Source organism: Hemitrygon akajei, chromosome 8 (genome assembly GCF_048418815.1).
Source record: "Hemitrygon akajei chromosome 8, sHemAka1.3, whole genome shotgun sequence".
In the NCBI taxonomy this organism is placed as follows: Eukaryota; Metazoa; Chordata; class Chondrichthyes; order Myliobatiformes; family Dasyatidae; genus Hemitrygon; species Hemitrygon akajei.
This window is the reverse complement of record NC_133131.1, coordinates 120,798,483-120,815,374: the sequence shown is the minus strand read 5'-3', so window position 1 is coordinate 120,815,374 and position 16,892 is coordinate 120,798,483. Positions and strand designations below refer to the sequence as shown.

At 42.1% G+C, this 16,892-nt stretch overlaps 1 protein-coding gene across 7 annotated transcripts in view; it reads right to left on the bottom strand.

Annotated features, from left to right (window-relative positions):
• Window positions 1-1,517: 1,517 nt before the first annotated feature.
• The window catches only part of LOC140732209 (transcription termination factor 1, mitochondrial), a 20,919-nt gene continuing 5,544 nt past the window's right edge, over window positions 1,518-16,892 (bottom strand). For 2 of the 7 annotated variants that reach the window (XM_073054497.1, XM_073054498.1), the window contains exon 2: window positions 1,518-2,779. In XM_073054497.1, coding sequence (XP_072910598.1) covers window positions 1,581-2,729 — 1,149 coding nt within the window. In that variant the 5' untranslated portion in view covers window positions 2,730-2,779 and the 3' untranslated portion in view covers window positions 1,518-1,580. The other 5 variants (XM_073054493.1, XM_073054492.1, XM_073054496.1 and 2 more) reach the window with 5 other exon arrangements.

Below are 16,892 nucleotides of genomic sequence, written 5' to 3'. Positions count from 1 at the left end.
CTTTGAAGAGATGTAAAGCATGGGAAGGATCATGGACATAGGTGGGAAGGGATTGAACAAGAGGAGATAAAACAGAGTCGAGATAGGCAGAAATGAGTTCAGTGGGGCAGGAGCAAGCAGAGACAATGGGTCTGCCTGGACTGACAGGTTTGTGAATCTTAGGTAGGAGGTAGAAACGGGAAGTGCGGGGTGTGGGAACTATAAGTTTGGTGGCCGTGGATGGGAGATCTCCCGAGCTGATGAGATCGGAAATGGTTTGGGAGACAATGGACTGGTGCTCTCTAGTGGGATCATGGTCCAGGTGTAGATAAGAGGAGGTGTCAGCGAGTTGTCGTCGTGCCTCCGCTATGTACAGGTCGGTGCGTCAGACGACAACAGCACCCCCCTTATCAGCGGGTTTAATGGTAAGGTTGGGATTGTTGCGGAGGGAATGGAGAGCATTCAGACCAACCACATCTTCCCCTCCCCCTACTCTCGGCTTTCCGCAGGGATCGCTCACTATGCGACTCCCTTGTCCATTCATCCCCACCGACCTCCCTCCAGGCACCCCTCCCTGCAAATGGAAGAAGTGCTACACCTCCCCCCACACTTCTTCCCTCACCACCATCTCAGGCCCCAGAGAGTACTTTCAGGTGAGGCACCACTTCACCTGCGAGTCAACTGGGGTGATGTACTGTATCCGGTGCTCCCGATGTGGCTATTTATACATTGGGGAGACCTGCCGCAGTCTGGGAGACCGTTTCGCCGAACACCGGCGCTCAGTCCTCCAGCAGTGGCGGGATCTCCCTGTGGCCACGTACTTCAATTCCACAGACCACTCCCACTCCGACATGTCTGTCCATGGCCTCCTCTAACGTCAAGATGAGGCCACATGCAGGTCGATGGAGCAATACCTTATCTCCTGCCTAGGTAGCCTCCTTCCTGCCGGCATGAACATCCAACTCACTGACCTCAGTTGATACCCCTGCCCCCCACCCTTACCCCCATCCCTATCTATTATTTTAGTCTGGTTCTCTTTCTCTCTCTCTTTTCCCCCCTCACTATAATCTCTCCCCCCAGCCCTACCTTTCTTTCTATTTCCCATAATTCTCCACCTTCCCCTAGCCCATTTCCCTCCAGCCTATCACTTCCCAGCTCTCTACTTTATCCCTCCCCCCACTTCTTATCCTCCCTCGACCATCCCATGTTACTTCACTCCTGATGAAGGGTTTCGGCCTGAAACATCGTCACTACCTCCTCCCATAGATGTTGTCTGGCCTGCTGAGTTCTGCCAGCATTTTGTGTTTTTTATTTGGCTGTAAAATAATGTTCAGTTCATAGTAAGAATTCTTGAACAATTTCACAAATTCATGGTTATTTCAATACAGATACGAAAGTGCAAAGCAACTGCTACTGATAATTGGAATCTTTACATTTGACATCAGCTTACAAATGAGTATTAATGCAAAATATGTATACTTTTTATTTCTATACCACTCAGCACTTCATATGCACAATAAAAAAACTGAAGAGCCAAATTAGTTTTAAAAATAACTCTTTAGGATTTATTGAATAAGACACAACAAGGCAGAGGATCAAATCTATTCCACTGTATTTAACTTCTTTAATTTTGCTTCAAATCGTCTTCTACTAGAATCCAAAATTGTAATTCCATGTTTTCTAAAGTCATATCCAACTCTTCCCAGTTCCTCTATGCGGTTTTTCAAATTCTCTGCACTGAATTCCAATACTCTGGGCTTCTTTAATAGCTGCTTAATATTAATTTCCTTTTGCAGGAGACAATCTATTTTGTTGGAAACTTTTGAAAAGGAAGCATAAAATGCTGGTGGATAGTCCAAGAAAAATTTCTTCACTTCTTCAGTTGTGCACCCTAAGGACTGTAACTGTTCTGCTATATTCATGAAATTTCTTTTCATGTAGTCACTGGAAAGGTCCAAAACCTCAGCACCATCCCCTTGAAGTAGTTTTATGAGTTCACTATTGCTTAGTTTAAGTGCCTCTGTGAAAAAATCTACATTTGTTTTTATTCGTTTAGTGCTTCTAATAAGTATATAGGCATTTTTAGCGATAATCCGTTTCACAAATTCACGTGGAATCTCATGACCCAAACTAACAGCGAGATCTTGCAGAAATGTTACCATCTGTTTGTTTAGTTCCAAGCTGTTTGAAAATGTTCGTGGAGCAGTAGTCAATATACGATGCAAATCAGCTGTCATCAAACCAAGAGAGCAAAGAAAGTAGATATTTTTTTCAAGATTTTCATTATCACTTGAACGAAAATATGATTCTGGAGAACGCTGAATGATACTTATGATCTCAGAATCAGTCTTAAAAATGCTTCGCCATAATTGCCATCTTTCTTCAAGGTGGGTAAAGGAACGTGTAATGGCTCGAGGGTATCTTGAAATAATACTGGCAATGGCTTTATTATTGGCACCTTTACTTCTCAAGAATTCTGCAAGACATTTTTCATTTGTAACCAATTTTCTGAACACTCCTGGCTGTCTCTTCCTGGCCATCTTAATATCCACACCCATAACAGTCAAGTTGTTTATTAACACTCCATTTTCTTGTTTTTGGTTTATCTCAGTTGAACAATGACGATGGGAAGTGTTGAATCTCAGATGGGTTATCTTCAAAAGTGCAACAGGGAAAAAATTTGGAAAAAAATAAACTTTTGTTCCGCCAGTGTACATGTGCATCAACCGTGTTGCCACTGTACTTGCCATATTTCTCTAATATTACGACTGATATACCACCTGGTTACAATCTTTCAAACCTATATATGGAGGAAAGGAAAAGTAATTGTGCCAGTAATAAAGAAATGAAAGAAAACGCATAACCTTAAGTTTCTTAAATATTTACAAGCAACTGTAATAGTTAGCCATTTATTTTTCTGTTAGCAAATGCCATTACTTATAACATTTTGAAATTTTACAACCATTTGTGAATTGATAAGTATGAACTACTTTTCCAAACATGCTTTAGGAGTACTGTTACCTTACTACCTACAATTGGCAGACTACCTTTGCAATTACTTTGACCAACAAGGACGAGCTGGGCTGCAGGGCTTGTCTCGGAGCTATTTTATAACTTAACACTTGTCGAAGGTTTCAAATCAACAAGGCACCATCAGGCAATCAAATGGAAACACATCCAAAATTTTGACCTACTAGTGACACCAATTTTTAGTGTTTTCTTTACCGTGGTGTTTTTTTTTTGTCACAACTGCAGAAAGAGTCAGGTTACAACCGCAGTTTTTGACAGAGCTAGGGTGGAGAGCAAAGAAGAGAGAGGCAAAGTAGTGCCTGGTGCAAGGTATGCAAGATTGACTGGTGGCAGGTAAAATAATGAAAAACAAGGGCAGGAATCAAGGAACAATACCGGTAAGTCTTTTTGCCACCAACTTTATAGAATCCCCAACCCATAATTACTGAAAGTAGGACTTACTCGCCCCTACCACCTCCCCAGCCCACCAAACAATTTCATTCCCACCTTTGTGTTTCACATTTGGCCCAATCAGCCAGCTCAAAACTGGAAAGAAAGCAAGTCATCCACGATCTGGAAGAGCTCCCTAGATACAAATTTTACAGACATTTTACCCTTTCGAATGAGGAACTGTGGGCTGCATCTGAAATATAGTCTAAAGAAAGAGAGAGAAAACAAAACCTTTGTCAGATTAAGCAGAGGACATTCATCAGACACAGACTGATAGAAACCCTATTTACACAAATCCGTTACCTTCTTTACCCTCCCCAAAAAAGCATAAATAGTAACATTAACCGTGACAAAGATTTATTTCATCGCACAGATAGTAGTACAAGATTGTACCCTACTTTGCTTGCTAACACAAACAGCGCCTACCGACTGCAGAGAGACCCAGCTGGGAAGGCAGCACATGAAAAGTCAGCGGCTTCCGGGAACCGCTCGCTAGGGATCCCGGGAAGGACTGCGGAAGTCGGGACGGAACTCGGTGGAATCCGTCCTTAACATCTGACAGAGTCCAACTAAAGCAAACCCAGGCAATACCTGCAAATGTGTTTAGTGTACCTGTAACGTAATGTCAATGTAGATACCATTCCAGTAAGATGAGTGTTTAATAGAGCGTGGGGTTTTTTTTTGGTTAAATATGAAATGGCAAGAAAATGCTGCAGGTCTGTTGCACAGGCTACCCAGCAATCATACGCAGAAATAAAAGGACGTTTTGAAAATTAAGACCTTCAGAAAGAATAAATGAAGAATTTAAATTGGTGACACACAAGACTGCAGAAGCTTAGGGTGAAAAACAAATTGCCGAAGTGATTGTCCGTAGCAGGAGGCGGCGTAACGTAAAGATTTTACTGCTCGTGTGTGAAGGGTGTAAAAAAAAGTCAATTCAAGAGTGACGAAGTTCTACGAGAGTTCAGGGAGCTAAATTAAGCTCAGAACTGATACCCGTGCCCGTGAGGCTAGAAATCGGAAGGTTTTACAGTTTTAACCCGTGGCTGAGGAGTTGGTGTAGGAGAAAGGACATAAGATTTGTGGATCATTGGGCTATCTTCCAGGGAAGCTGGGACCTGTACAGAAAAGACGTTTCCACCTAATATCCTAGGGCGAAGGTTTGCCAGTGCTGCACGATGGGGTTTAAACTAGAGTTGCAGGGGGGTGGGAACCAGAGTGCCAAGACAATTAGTGGAGAAGTTGTGGAGACATGTTGTTATCCCTCAGACAAGGTCAGGTATCAAAAGGTTGAGCACGGTTTGATTAATGTCATGAGCTGCGTACATTTCAATGCAAGAAGTTTCGTAGGAAAGGCAGATGAACTCAGCATAGATCAACACTTGGTACGGTATTATGATATTGCAGCCATTAGTGTGACTTGTTTGTGGTGGGGGCAGAGGAGGCTGCACTGGCAGCTCAATATTCTGGGGCTCCATTGTTTTAGGTGCTACAGAGTGGAAGGGATTAAAGGAGGAGGGGTGGTGTTACTAGTCAGGGAAAATGTCACGGTAATGCTCAGTCAGGACAGACTGGGGAACTCATCTAGTGAGGCATTATGGATGGAGCTGTGAAACAAAAAAAGTTTGACCACATTAATGGGGATATATTAGAGATCACCCAAGAGTCCGAGGGATTTAGAGAAACAAATTTGCAGCAAGATCGAAAAACAAAGGGTGTCATATAAAACACAGAAAATGCTGGAGGAACTCAGCAGGCCAGGCAGCATGTGTAGAAAAGGGTAAATAGTCGACGTATTGGGCCAAGACGCTTCATCGGTGCTGTGGAAAAAAGATGCAAAAGTAGAGCAAGTAGATGGGGGGGGGGGGGGTGGTGAGGAAGAAGTACAAGGTGGTAGATACCAGGAGAGGGGGAGGGGTGAAGTAAAAAGCTGAGAAGTTGACTGGTGAAAGGGTTAAGAGGCTGGAGAAGGGGATAACTGATAGGAAAGGACAGAAGACCATGGAAAAAAGAGAAGGGGGAGGAGGGCCAGAGGGAGGTGATGGGTAGGGAAGGAGATACGGTGGGAATAGTGGGGAGGTGGGGGTCAAGTACCAGAAGTTTGAGAAATTAATGTTCATGCCATCTGGTTGGAGGCTACCCAGTTGGAATCCAAGGTATTGTTCCTCCAACTTGAGTGTGGCCTCATCACGGCAGTAGAGGAGACCATAGACTAACGTTTATATGGGAATATATATCAGAATGGGAAGTAGAATTGAAATGGGTAGCCACCAGGCCCACTTCTTCTGGTGGGTCACTTAATTGGTCCTGATGAAGGGTTTCAGCCTACCCTGAAGTAGTTTAAATCTTCCCTTCAACAGTTCAGTGAAACCCTCTCTCGCTGCTCCCCGTCTGTGAACACTGCTGCCCTCCAACTCTTTGTCCATGTGCACCTTCTTTACCAGTCCTTTATCTCTTTCACCAATCAACTACCCAGCTCTTTACTCCACCCCTCCCTTTCTCCCAGTTTCACATCACACACCACCTTCTACTTCTTCCTTCCCCCTCCCCCCATTTTCTTGCTCTAACTTCTCATCCTTTTTTCCAGTCCTGATGAAGGGTCTTGGCTAGAAATATCGACTCTTTACTCTTTTCCATAGATGCTGCCTGGCCTGCTGAGTTCCTCATGTATTTTGTGTAGGTTGTTTAGATTTCCAGCATCTGCAGACTTTCTTGTTTCAAGTTATAGTGGGTGATTTCAACTTTTCACATATTGACTAGGGCTAGATGGGATAGAGCTTGTCAAACGTGTTCAGGAAAGTTTGCTGAATCAATGCATTGATTAATGAGAGAGCATGTGATACTTAATCTGCTGTTAGGGAATGAGAGAGGGCAAGTGACAGAAGTTTATGTAGGGGAACACTTTGCATCTATAAACCATTAACCCCTTAGCATCAAAGTAAATATGCAAAGTGATAGGTCTGGTCCGCAGGTTGAGATTCTAAATTAGAGAATGGCCAATTTCGATGGTATCAGAAAGGATCTAGCAAATATGGATTGGGACAGACTGTATTCTGAGGAAAGTGTACTTGAAAAGTGGGAGGACTTCAAAAGTGAAATTTTGAGAGTACAAAGCTTTTATGTGCCTGTCAGAATAAAAGGTAAAGATTACAGGTGAGAGGAACTAAATTGAAGCCCTGATTAAGAAAAAAAAGGAGATGCATAGCAGGTTTAGGCAGGTAGGAGCAAATGAGGTGTTTGGAATATAAGAAATGCAAGAGAACACAAGAAAGAAATCAGGAGGGCTAAAAGAAGGCAAGAGGTTGCCCTAACAGACAAGGTAAAGGTGAATCCTAAGAGATTCTACAGATATGTTAAGAACAAAAGAATTGCAAGGGCCAAAGTTGGTCCTCCAGAAGAGCAGAATGGTAATCCATCAAAATGGAGTGAAAAGAGATGGAGAACTATTGTTTAGCACCTGTATTTACTCAGGAGACAGACACAGAGTCTATTGAAGTGAGGCAAACTGGCATCAACTTCATGGATCCTATTCAGATTACAGAGGAAGAGGTGTTTGCTGTCCTGAGGCAAATTAGAGTGGATAAATTCCCAGGGTCTGACAAGGTGTTCCCTTGGACCCTACAGGAGGCAAGTACAGAAATTGCTGGGGCCCTGGCAGAAATAGCTAAATCATCCTTAGCGACAGGTGAGGTACCAGAGGATTGGAGGACTGAACAATGTTGCTCCACTGTTTAAGAAAGGCTCCAAAAATAAACCAGGAACTTACAGGCTGGTGAGCCTATCAGTAATGGGAAAGTTATTGGAAGGTATTGTAAGGGACTGGATATATGATTATTTGAATAGACATGGACTGATAAAGCAGTCAGCATGGTTTAGTGCGTGGTAAGCCATGTCTAACCAATCTTACAGTGTTTTCAAGCAAGTTACCAGGAAAGTTGATGAAAACAAGGCAGTAGATGTTGTCTACCATAGATTTTAACAAGGCATTTGACAAGGACCCACATGGGAGGTTGGTCAAGAAGGTTCAGTCACTCGATATTCAAGATGAGTTAGTAAATTGAATTAGACACTGGCTTTGTGGGAGAAGCTGGAGAGTAGTAGTAGATGGTTGCTTCTCTGACTGGAAGCCTGTGAGTAATGAAGTGCTACAGGGATTGGTGCTGATGCTGTTGTCGTTCGGCATCAATATCAATGATCTGGATGATAATGTAGTTAACTGCATTGGCAGATGACACCAGGATTGTGGGTATAGTGGACAGTGAGGAAGACTATCAGAACTTGCAGCGGGATCTGGACCAGCTGGAAAAATGGGCTGAAAAATGGCAGATGGAATTAAATGCAGACAAGTGAGAGATGTTTCACTTCATTAGAACCACTAATGGTAGGTGTTACACAGTAGGACACTGAGGAGTGCGGTAGAACAAAGGGACATGGGAATACAGGTCCATAAATCATTGAAATTGGCAATACAGGTAGATAGGGTCATAAAGAAAGCTTTTGGCACATTGGTCTTCATAAACCCAAGTATTGTGTACAGGAGATGGGCTGTTATGTTGAAGTTGCATAAGACATTGGTGAAACCTAACTTGGAGTGTTGAGTGCAGTTTGGTTTCTTTATCTAAGAAAGAATATTTTTGATATGTAAGATGTGCAGTGAAGGTTCACTACTTGGATTCCAAGAATACTGGACTTGCTGTATGAGAAGAATTTAGATAGACTGGTCTTTTGTTCTCCAGATGAAAAATAATAAGGGAAAGATCTTATCTAAACAGAATTTAGTTTCCTTGGCTCACATTTCTTCAAGCATCCGGTCACTTCCTTCTAAAGTCAGAATTAACATATTTCCCACAACTAAAGCCAAGACATCATATTAAAATATGCAGTTGTGGGTTTAAAATTTGATCAGTCTTAATAGTCTCTTTTAAATTGGAGTTCAATTTTTTAAATAAATATGAGCCAGAGAGTAGTAGTAGATAAGCATAAGAATTAGAAGGAGCAATACAGCCTTTGAGCTGCTGTGCCAGATATCAAGATCACCCAACTCAATGCCAATTTTCTTTACAATCCCCATATTCCTCAGTTCCTATAAACCTTAAGAAATCTATCAATCTCTTTGCTTAATAAACCTGACAACTAAGGCTTTGTAGTACTCCAGGGTGGAGTATTCCAAAGTTTTCCTTACCTCTGCATTAAGAATTTCTCTCCATCATATCCTTATTTTGACACTGTGATCCCTGGGGCTCTGTCCTTCTCAGCTTGGGGAAATAAACTCCCTACAGGTTTGTCAAGCAAGCCCTCTAAAAATTATGTTTAAATAAGATCTTTCCCTTATTATTTTACATCTGGAGAATGAAAGACCAGTCTATCTAAATTCTTCTCCTACAGCAAGTCCAGTATTCTTGGAATCAAAATAGTGAATCTTCACTGCATGTCTTACATATCAAAAACATTCTTAGATAAAGAAACCAAACTGTACACAATAGTTGAGGTACAGATTTTATCCTTACCTTCATTAGTTATTGTGTGTTATGTGTATTACTGTGCTTTACAACCTGGTTCGGAGAAACATCTGGTCTCTCTATACTTTATATGGTTATCTACGTATATACATGTATACAGTTCAATGAAAATAAACTTGACTTGACTTGAGTTTTACCAAGGCCTCAGACAGGTGCAGTGACATCTTTGCTCATGAACTCAAATCCACTTGTAATAAATGCTCACATACAATTTAGCCCCCGAGGAGACCTGCACCTTGGTCATCTCTAAGGTTGAAGTACACAGGTGTTTCCAACAAGTGGACAGTCGCAAGGCTGCAGGACTGGATGGTATCCTAGGGCGGGTACTCAGAGTGTCAGCAAAACAACTGGCAGGTGTGTTTACAGACATTTTTAATCTCTCCCTTTCCAGTGTAGAGTGAGTGCCCTCCTGCTTCAAAACATCCATTATTGTCCTTGTACCTAAAAAGTCCAAGGTAAAATGTCTGAACGACTGGTGTCCTGTCGTACTCACCTCAATAATAAGCAAATGCTTTGAGAGGCTGGTCAAGGACTACATCTGCAGCTTGCTACCACCCAAACTGGACCCCCTACAATTCGCCTACCGACACAACCAATCGATAGATGATGCAATAGCCACAGCTCTACACACTGTCCTCACACATCTGGAGAAAAAGGATGTTTATGTGAGAGTGCTGCTCTTGGACTACAGTTTGGCATTCAACACCATAATTCCCTCCAGGCTCGGCAAGAAGCTCAGAGACCTCAGCCTGGAGTTCCTGTCAGATCGCCAACACTTGGTAAGAGTGGGCTCTTTCACCTCTGCTCCTCTGACCCTCAACACAGGTGCCCCTCAGGGCTGTGTCCTAAGGCACTTTCTTTATACATTGTATACCCATGACTGTTGCCACCCACAGCTCTAATCTGCTAATTAAATTTGCTGATGATACTACATTGATTGACCTAATCTCAAATAATAATGAGGCAGCTACAGAGAAGGAGCTGCTTGTGAACTATAGGAGGAATGGAGACAGGCTAACCCCCATTGACATCAGTGGCTCTGGGGTAGAGAGGGTGAACAGCTTTAAGTTCCTTGGCATAAACATCACCGAGGATCTCACGTGGTCTGTACATAACGGGCTGTGTGGTGAAAAAAGCACAGCAGCGCCTCTTTCACCTCAAACGGTTGAAGAAGTTTGGCACGAGTTCCCAAATCCTAAGGACTTTCTACAGGGACACAATTGAGAGCATCACTGCCTGGTATGGGATCTGTACTTCCCTCAATCGCAGGACTTTGCAGAGAGTGGTGCGGACAGCCCAGCGCATGTGTAGGTGTGAACTTCCCATTATTCAGGACATTTACAGAGACAGGTGTGTAAAAAGGGCCCGAAGGATCATTGGGAACCCAAGTCACCCCAACCACAAACTGTCCAGCTGCTACCATCCAGGAAACAGTACTACAGCATAAAAGCCAGGATCAACAAGAGACTTATAAATAAGATACGGATGCATGGAGTCGGAGGAAGTGTATTGGCATGGATAGTGGATTGGTTAACCAACAGAAGGCAGAAAGTTGGTATAAATGGGTGTTTCTCCGGTTGGCAGTCAGTGGTGAGTGGGGTGCTGCAGGGGTTGGTGCTGGGCCCGCAGCTGTTTACCATTTACATTGACGATTTGGAAGAGGGGACTGAGTGTAGCGTAGCAAAATTTGCCGATGACACTAAACTGAGTGGAAAAACAAATTGTACATAGGATTTGGAGAGTCTGCGGAGGGATATAGATAGGTTAAGTGAGTGGGTCAAGGTCTGGCAGATGGAATACAACGTTGCTAAATGTGAGATCATCCACTTTGGAAGGAACAATAGAAGAGCAGATTATTATTTGAATGGTGAAAGATTGCAGCATGCTGTTGTGCAGAGGGACTTGGGAGTGCTTGTTCATGAATCGTAAAAACTTGGCTTGTAGGTACAACAGGTTATTAAGGCAAACAGAATGTCGGCCTTCATTGCTAGGGAGATTGAATTCAAGAGCAGGGAGGTCATGCTGCAACTATACAGGGTACTGGTGAGGCCGCAACTGGAGTACTGTGTACAGTTTTGGTCTCCATACTTGAGGAAGGATATACTGGCTTTGGAGGCAGTGCAGAGGAGGTTCACCTGGTTGATTCCAGGGATGAAGGGGTTAACCTATGAGGAAAGATTGAGTTCCCTGGGACTATACTGTCTGGAATTCAGAAGAAGGAGAGGGGATCTTATAGAAATATACAAAATTTGGAAAGGGATAGATAAGATAGAAGTAGGAAAGTTGTTTCCATTGGTAGGTGAGACTAGAACTAGCGGACATTGCCTCAAGATTCAGGGGAGAAGATTTAGGATGGAGATGAGGAGGAACTGTTTTTCCCAGAGAGTGGCGAATCTGTGGAATTCTCTGCCCAGGGAAGCAGTTGAGGTTTCTTCACTAAATATATTTAAGATATAGTTAGATAGGGGAATTAAGGGTTATGGGGAAAAGGCAGGTAGATGGAGCTGAGTTTACTGACAGATCAGCCATGATCTTAGTGAATGGCAGAGCAGGCTCGATGGGCCGGATGGCCTTCTCCTGCTCCTATTTCTTATGTTCTTAATGTTCAACAGGCTCCAGGACAGCTTCTTCCACCAGGCCATCAAACTGATTAATTCACACTGATCCAATTGTATTTCTATGTTATATTGACTGTCCTACTGTACATACTATTCATTACAAATTACTATAAATTGCACATTTCACATTTAGACGAAGACATAAAGATTTTTACTCCTCATGTACGTAAGGGATGTAAGTAATAAAGTAAATTCAATTTATTTTTTTAATCACCAATTGTAATTGCATGTTTGTTTTTAGTCACATGATTACAAGTACACCCAAGTCCCTTTAAACATAAAAACTACACAGTTGCTCACTACATAAAAAATTCTGTATCTCTTTTACACCTCAAAGTGGATGACCTTACATGTTTTCATATATCATATTCCATCTGCCATGTCCTTGCCCTTTCACTCAGATAGCCAATATCACTCCTGAAGACTCATTACATCCTTGGTAAAATGTAACTGTTGGATTTAACATTTATGCACATAAGCCACATCTTCGACTTAATATTCCTTGAATGCACTCTCGGTTTCATTCAATTAACCTAAGTTGTTTTAGTATTATTTGCTTAAATTTCAGAACATGATACACCACTCCACTTTTAAAATGAATAATTAATACACTGGATTTGTGAATAGACTATATACATGGTCATTTCAAAGATGAAAAGAATACTCTGTATTTAATAATAGTATTCTTTGTGATCTGTTTGATAAAGTACTCTAATTTTCCCATTGCTTTATCATAAAATCATAAGATATAGGAGCAGAAGAAGGCCATTTGACCCATCAACTCTGCTTTGCCATTCAATCATGGGCTGATCTAATTTGTCCAGCCATCCCCACTCCCCTGCCTTCTTCCCATACCCTTTGATGCTCTGGCTAATCAAGAACCTATCTATCTCTGCCTTAAATGCACCCAATGACTTGGCCTCCACAGCCACTCGTGGCAATAAATTCCACAGATTTACCATCCTCTGACTAAAGTAATTTCTCTGGATCTCTGTTCTAAATGGACGTCCTTCAATCCTGAAGTTGTGTCCTTTTGTCTTAGACTCCTCTACCATGGGAAATAACTTTGCCATATCTAACCTGTTTAGGCCTTTTAACATTCGGAATGTTTTTATGAGATCCTCCGTCATTCTCCTGAACTCCAGGAATATAGCCCAAGAGCTGTCAGACGTTCCTCATATGGTAACTCTTTCATTCCTGGAATCATTCTTGCAAATCTTCTCAGAACCCTCTCCAAGGTCAGTATATCCTTTCTAAAATAAGGAGCCCCAAACTGCACACAATACTCCAAGTGTGGTCTCATGAGTGCCCTATAGATTCTCAACATCACATCCCTGCTCTTATATTCTATATCTCTAGAAATGAATGCCAACATTGCACTTGCCTTCTTCCCCACCAACTCAACCTGGAGATTAACCTTTAGGGTATCCTGCACAAGGACTCCCAAGTTCTTTTGCATCTCTGCATTTTGAATTCTTTCCCCATCTAAATAATAATCTGCCCATTTATTTCTTCCACCAAAGTGCATGACCATACAATTTCCAACATTCTATTTCATTTGTCACTTCTTTGCCCATTCTCCTAAACTATCTAATTCTCTCTACAGGCTCTCTGTTTGCTCAATACTTCCCGCTCCTCCACCTATCTTTGTATCATTGGCAAATTTAGCCACAAATCCATTAATCCCATAGTCCAAATCATTGACATACATCATAAAAAGCAGCAGTCCCAATACCAACCCCTGTGGAACTCCACTGGTAACCGGCAGCCAAGGAGAATAGGACACGTACAACATGCTGGAGGAATTCAGCAGGTCGGGCAGCATCCGTGGAAATAAACAGTCAACGTTTTGGCATGAACATCAAATTCTCCAACTTCTCCATGACCATCGAATTCTAGGATCCCTTTATTCCCATTCTCTGTTTTCTACCTATCAGCCAATGCTCCACCCATGCTAGTAACTCCCTTGTAATTCCATGGGCTCTTATCTTGCTAAGCCCCCTCATGTGTGGCACCTTGTCAAAGGCCTTCTGAAAATCCAAGTACACCACATCTACTGCATCTCCTTTGTCTACACTGCTTCTAATTTCCTCAAAAAATTGCAGTAGGTTAGTCAGACAGGATTTTCCTTTCGGGAAACCACGCTGGCTTTGGCCTATCTTGTCATGTGCCTCCCGGTATTCCGTAATCTCATCCTTAACAATCGATTCCAACAACTTCCCAACCACTGATGTCAGGCTACCAGGTTGATAGTTTCCTTTCCTCTGCTTCCGACCCTTCTTAAATAGTGAAGTTACATTTGCAATTTTTCAGTCATCCAGTCCAATCATGAATTGAAGCTGAAATAACTTGCATTTGCAGGGCCTTGTTTCACACCATGATGAGTTTGCAAAGCACTGTTGCCATACTTCAAAGTTTTGTTATATATGCAAAGCAGAAGGCAAGTTATAAGCAGCAAGGTCCCAACAACAGCAATGAGAAACCTGACCATTTTTGGCATAGTTAGTTGAAAGATTAATTTAGGTTCAGAACTAGAAAAGCTCTTCATTCAAATTATATCATTGGAGCTTTTCTGCGTACCACATAGCAGGTGAGTCCTCATCCAACAGTTTATTTAAAAGATAATATAGTGCCTTGTAAAAGTATTCACATACCCCCCCCCCCCAGCTCTTTGTTCACATAAGTGAGTATTACAACCAGTGATTTTGATCAATTTTACTGAGAATTTTTATTTGTGAATCATGTGCTCTTTTTTTTCACAGTAGATTCCATAAAAAGGGGAAAATTGTAAAGCATAAAAAATTAAAAATTCTGAATCTGAAATGTCACTTCAAAAGTATTCATCCTCCTTTGCTCAGTACTTTGTTAAACCACCTCTTGCAACCATTGCAGCCAATATTTTTGGATGATAAGTCTCTATTAACTTTGCACAATATGATGGAGCAAGATTTGCCCATTCCTTCTTGCAAAATTGCTGAAGCTATGCCAGGTTAGTTGGGGAGTTGCGGTGGACAGCAATCTTGAGGTGATGCCAGAGATGTTTGATTGGGTAAAGGTCATGACTCTGATTGGGCCACTAAAGGACATCAATTTTCTTCATTTGAAGCCACTCCATTGTTGTTCTGGCAGTGTGCTTTGGGTCATTGTCCTGCTGAAAGAGAAACTTCCTCCCCAGTTTAAGCTTCCTGACAGAGACTAGAGGGTTTTCATCCAGGATCACTCTTAATGCGTAGAAGCATTCATCTTCCCATCATTCGTGACCAGGTTTCCAGTCCTTGCTGCTTTCCATAGATCAGATAGAACTTTATTTATCCTGAAGGAAATTATTGTTGTAAGGTTGTTCAGTCAGAAATATATACTTTAAAATACAAAATGTAAGCATTGAGGTATGAAAAAATACAAAATGTACATTAAAAAGTAATTGTGCAAAACACAGATGTGCCATACTTAAGGAGGAGGAGTTGTGGAGTCTTATAGCCACAGGAAGAAAGGATCTTCTGTGGTGTTCAGTGGTGCACCTCAGTGGAATAGGTCTGTTACTAAAGGAGATCCTTTTTTGTCCAATATGTCATGGAGGGGGTAAGGAGGATTGTCAACAATGCTCCATAATTTCTGCTGCATCCTCCTCTCAGACACAACCACATGTCACCTCCACTATACAATAGGGATGGTGTTCCCTGGCTGATGCAGAGTATTAGATTTACAACAAACATACCTCTTAGTGTTGTGACCAAGAAGTTTCACTTTATTCTCATCCAACCTCAAGACCTTCTTCCACATCTTTACAGTATCTTCTAATTGTCGCTTTGCAAAGTCTTTATGGGCAAGGATATGTCTCTCTTTTTTCTTAGCCAGGACTTCTTCCTTGCCACTCTTCCATAAACACCCTTTTTGTGCAAGACCTTATGGAGCCATGAACTTCATCTCCATTTGCAGCCACTGACTTCTGCATCTCACTCAGAGTGACTGTTGGCATCACAGTAACCCTCCTTACAAGTGCCATTCTGCTCTAGCGATTAAGTTTAGCAAGGTGGCCTGACCTAGGCAGTGTGGATCTGGTTGCTCAATGGGCTGTGCTGAGCCTTGAGGTACTTTCAGTGGCTTTGAGATGGTCTTGTACCTGTCCCCAGATTTGTGCTTCTCTTTTATCATTTCCCTGGCTTGTTTTGAATACTCTTTATCATGATTTGACATGACGTACAATGTTTTGTAGATTCAAAAAATCCTAATTTAGTAGAGTGAGACATTAAAATGTGAAAATAGGATTTTTAAAAAATTACTTATTGCGATGCAGCACAGAATAGGCCTTTCTAGCCCTTTGAGCCGTGCCACCCAGCGATCCAATTTAATCCTAGCCTAATTACGGAACATTTTACAATGACCAATCAGTACATCTCTGGAATGTGGTAGGAAACTGGAGCACCCACAGGAAACGCACATGGTCACGGCGAGATCGTACAAACTCCTTTCAGGCAACGCTGGAATCGATCCTGGGTCGTTGGTAATGTAAAGCATTGTGCTAACCACTACACTTCTGTGCCGCCACCGTTGTGGGGACTGAATACTTTTTCAAGGCACCGTATCTCCTTGTATTCCTATTCTAGAACTGTACTTCAGCTTCAGTGAGACTTTTGCATTCAAGTGGGAGAATCAAATATAATCCATTAAACTTCTGTTTCAAAATATACTTTCTTCATAAAAAATGTTTAAGTATCTGACTGGTGGCATCCGTTAGTCTCGCAAGACCATAGATCTGTGCCAGGAATGGTTTCCAGGGCGCAGGCCTGGGCAGGGTCGTAAGGAAGACCGGCAGTTGCCGATGCTGCAAGTCTCCCCTCTCCATGACACTGATGCTGTCCAGAAAGAGGTTGAAGGCAACGTCGGACTGCCTTAGGGACTCCAGCTCCAGATTTGTCCTCAGGGTTTACTCCCAAAGCTGTTCCCATGAGTGGGTATGGCCGCAAGGCAGCGAAGGTTTGAAGTCAGAGTTTTCCCTCTCTTAGATGGACTGCCTTCCCAGGCTGACAAGCTCCATCTCCCAAAGTATCTAAAATAGCATTTAAGTCAACATTTTCATAACACTCAAGATTCAAAATCATTTATTGCAATTCATCAGTACACAAATGTAAAGGAGAATGAAATGATTGTACTCCGGATCCAATGCAGCATTAAAAAAAACACAATACATATAAATACATAAATTACTTATATAAGTAGACTGATTGTATGTACATAAAGTGGCTCTAGGTACAGGAGTATCCGTACGTAAGATGACTGACAGAAAATAAGTCAAAAGTAGTCCTGGGCCAGAAGTTCC